This window comes from Oryzias melastigma, linkage group LG6 (genome assembly GCF_002922805.2).
Source record: "Oryzias melastigma strain HK-1 linkage group LG6, ASM292280v2, whole genome shotgun sequence".
NCBI lineage: Eukaryota > Metazoa > Chordata > Actinopteri > Beloniformes > Adrianichthyidae > Oryzias > Oryzias melastigma.
Genome location: NC_050517.1, coordinates 10,715,369 through 10,719,391, shown reverse-complemented (window position 1 = coordinate 10,719,391; position 4,023 = coordinate 10,715,369). Strand labels below are relative to the sequence as shown.

Here is a 4,023-nt window from a genome sequence, read left to right as displayed (position 1 = left end):
CATGGGATAAATACATGTTCAAGAATCCTAATTTAGCATGTTTCTTGATTATGCTGATCAGGTTTTGTTATTAAAAAAACAATACAGATTAGACGTCTTTAGCTTTGCTCCTTCTTTGGTCTTTTTTTTACTGAATAAGCAAAAAAATATGATATTTTATAAAGCATGTCTCAGAAACATATGCAGGTGCTTTGTGAGAGTCACACTAACTTATCCTGGATTGAAATAATCAAAAACACATGAAAGCATAGAAAGGTAAAGGTTCTTATGTCTTTATTTTCTAACTTAAACATCTTTAAAACAATAATGCACAGTTTCATGATGAAAGACAATAGTTTGTTACAGACTATCCATTCAAAAAATAAATATATGTTATAGTATTTTTGTTTTATTTTTAAATAGATTCAAGCATCAAACATTTCACATAGATATAACCCCTTTTTAAATAGAGACTAAAAAATAAGACGTCAAGACAGAGAGGGAAAAAACATTAATGACGAGAATTGAACATTTTACTTTCTAGGGAGATAAAGCAAAACTAAAACTTTGTTTCTCTTATAACTGACAAATAATAAATGCATCACTAGAGCAGTCACGCATCACTCTCCAGAAGCCGTGTTCAGTCAGCACAGTGCAGCCTGTGTCCTGGATGGAGTCATCAGGCTGTCCCTTTTCCCACTTGCTGAAGATCAGAAGTTGATTGTTTAAGTCAACCTGGAAATTCCCGTCTGCCGTCTTGTTGTTGACGCTGATCCAGACGTCTTTGAAGGTGTCTCCAAACACCTCCATCAGCTTGCTGTTCTCCTCCTCATTCTGGGGCAGAGCCAGCTCCAGACCTCTCTGGGAGCAGAACTCCACGGCCGTCTCAAAAGAACCGCTGTCCTTGTTGGACACAAAGTATTTCTGACCGACGTTCCAGAGAAATTGGAAGTTTTGAGCTGCAAAGAGGGAAGAAAATAATCAGCTGACAAAAAGAAAAAGATTGGAAAACATGCAAACAACCGGGATTGTAGAGCAGACCTTTAATAAATGTTAAAGTTGCATCTTTTAACAGATTACAAATGAAGTTGTGATGTTGAACATAATCTTACCTAGAACATGCTGCTTTATCTTGATTACGCTGTTCAGCAGGGCACTGATATCCGAATCTAGATCAGAGACAAAATTATTCAAAACATGATAAATAGTTAACTTTGAACAACTGCTATTATTCTCTGACATGCCTTTCATCCCATTTGTTTAATAATAATAATAAAAAAACTTTATTTATTTACATTCATTTGCTCTGATTAGATTGATGACATTTCACATGTTGTCCAATTTCATAATTTTAAGATAGAAAGATGAGTACCTGTTTTACAGATTCCAGGGGATCCAGCTGGTCCTTGTTGTCCATGTGATCCAGGCTCACCAGGTGGTCCTTGTGGTCCACTTTCACCATTTAAGCCCCGTGGTCCTTGATGTCCAGTTGCTCCAGGTGGTCCCATTGGTCCTGGCATTCCGATTGGTCCAGTTACTCCACGTCGACTTCGTAGAACTGAAGGTAAGGGTGAACATGGTGGACCTGGTGGTCCCATTTCCCCCATTTCACCCTTTCTACCCCTTCTACCCCTTCTACCCCTTTTCCCCTCTTCCCCCTCTTCCCCCTTTTCTCCCTTATCTCCCTTAGCTCCCTTGCAACCCTTTTGTCCAGGTGGTCCAGCATCACCTTTTGGCCCTGGTGGTCCCTGGTAACCCTGATGTCCCTTATCACCCTTGTACCCCTTAAGTCCAGGTGGTCCAGGTGGCCCGGGTGGCCCACCTGGTCCAGGTGGTCCAGGTGGTCCAAAATCACCTTTTAATCCAGGTGGTCCTGGAGGTCCACATGGTCCTGGAGGTCCATCTGAACCTTTTACCCCTTGGTCACCCTTTGCTCCAGGTGGTCCTGGAGGTCCACATGGTCCAGGGGGTCCTTGTATTCCAGGATTTCCTTTTTCCCCCTTACAACCTTTCGTACCTTTTAAGCCTTGCGGTCCTGGAGGTCCATTTTGTCCAGGAGGTCCTTGTATTCCAGGTTCACCTTTCTCCCCCTTTGATCCCTTTTCCCCTTTTTCTCCCTTGTATCCTTTTTCACCCTTGTCCCCCTTATTTCCTGGTGGTCCAGGTGGTCCACCGGGTCCAGCTGGTCCACTTTGTCCAGGTAGCCCCATGTCACCTTTTGGTCCCGGTGCTCCACATGGCCCTTGAGGTCCCATTTCACCCTTTTGCCCAGGTAGCCCCATCTGACCTTTTGGTCCTGGTGGTCCACATGGCCCTTGAGGTCCCCTTTCACCCTTTTGCCCAGGCAGTCCCATGTCACCTTTTTGTCCCGGTGGTCCTGGAGGTCCCCATCGACCAGGTGGTCCAGTGTTTCCCTTTGGTCCAGGCGGTCCCATTTCACCTTTCATTCCTTTTAGCCCTGGATATCCCATTGGTCCTTGAGGTCCAGTTGGTCCATGTTCCCCCTTATCACCTTTTTGCCCAGGTGGTCCTGGAGGCCCACGTGGTCCATGTGGTCCTTCATGTCCAGGCGGTCCACACGGTCCTTCAGGTCCAGGTGGTCCATGTGGTCCTTCAGGTCCCATTTCACCCGGTGGCCCTTGTGGTCCCATTTCACCTTCCTCACCGGGGCATCCCCTTCTTCCACGTCGGCCTCTTGACCCTTGATGTCCCCTTGGACCCTCTTCCCCCTGTGGACCCTGTTCTCCAGGTGACCCCGGTGATCCACTAGCCCCAGTTGCACCCTTTTCGCCTTTTAGTCCATTTAGTCCAGGTGGTCCAGGTGGTCCACGTGGTCCAGGTGGTCCAAATGATCCAGGCGGTCCAGGTGGTCCCATAAGCACAGGTGGATAGTGGTGATCTGGGTTTGGATAAAGAAAGGAGAGTAAAGTAAAAGTGAAGTAGCGTGAGTGCGCCTCCCTGTATAATAGGGTTGAAACACAAAATCAGTTTCACCAAATGCTTCGTTACACATTTCTTGGATGTAGGTTTAATATGCAAGCTGATTCAAAATTAACAATCAATAGGAAATAAAATAATTCATATTTAAATCAAATGTTCCTTTAAGGAAATATTATCTAATAGCATCCTCTTCTAATACTGAGTCAGTCACAGCAGAGAGTCTTCAGTCTGAGGTTTCCTGATATCTGCTGTAATGTTGACTCCAAAAGGAGGTCTCACCTACAGCTGTGACCACTACTTTCTGAAATATCGTTGAGAAGGAGTCTCAACAATTTCTAGTCTCCATATGTTCTACTAAAAAGACCAGAAGGTGAGGAAGGTCAATTGGTTAGTCTAAATAGTCCCTAAGTGTGAATGTGGGTGTTGCTGTGTTGCCCTGTGATGGGGAGGCAACGCCTACAGGGTGAAACTTTGTGTAACAGTGGTTGGGATAGGCTCCAGCAACCATGTGATCCCAAGAAGAAATAAAAAGGCTTAAATAAATGGATGGATAGTTTTATTGTTGGAACCCAAGAGTGGTATCAATGTTGAAAAAACTTTAAGAGTTACTTGTCCTTCATCCATGCCTTGCTTTCATCCACTTCTGTTCACCTAGTTCAACCAAGTGTTTAAATATCCAACAGCCCTCAGTCTACTTTCATAAAATCAATATCATTTGAGCATTTTCTAAAAGCTTTGTGTATATTTATTGATTGTGGTGGTTAAATTAGGTTTTTATATTCACCATGAAGAGCCGGTAATACACGATACATGCCATCTACAACATGCTAACTGAGAATGAACAGTGTGAAAAATGGCAAATTTACAGGAATTCTGGTAAAAAAATATTTAAAATGTATTTTTTCTATAGTAAAAAATAACAGATAGGGCTTTGCAATAAAATGCCTATTAAATAGTTTATTTAAGTGTAGTGTTATTAAAATAGCTAAAGCAATATCCAATAACGTCACACATTTCTACCTTAAAGAAAATGGCCCTCTTTGGGAAAACTTTGGATACCACTGATTTAAAGCATCATCTTTTTTTTTTCAATATATATATTCA

General features: G+C 42.9%; 1 protein-coding gene across 1 annotated transcript in view; it reads right to left on the bottom strand.

Moving 5' to 3' along the window:
* Positions 1–366: 366 nt before the first annotated feature.
* Positions 367–4,023, bottom strand: part of LOC112151920 (collagen alpha-1(I) chain) — a 15,631-nt gene continuing 11,974 nt past the window's right edge. The window contains exons 7-9 of the mRNA XM_024281047.1: positions 1,352–2,878; positions 1,092–1,148; positions 367–938 (exon numbers count right to left, since the gene is read on the bottom strand). Coding sequence (XP_024136815.1) covers positions 556–938; positions 1,092–1,148; positions 1,352–2,878 — 1,967 coding nt within the window. The 3' untranslated portion in view covers positions 367–555. The remainder of the gene's footprint in view (positions 939–1,091; positions 1,149–1,351; positions 2,879–4,023) is intronic.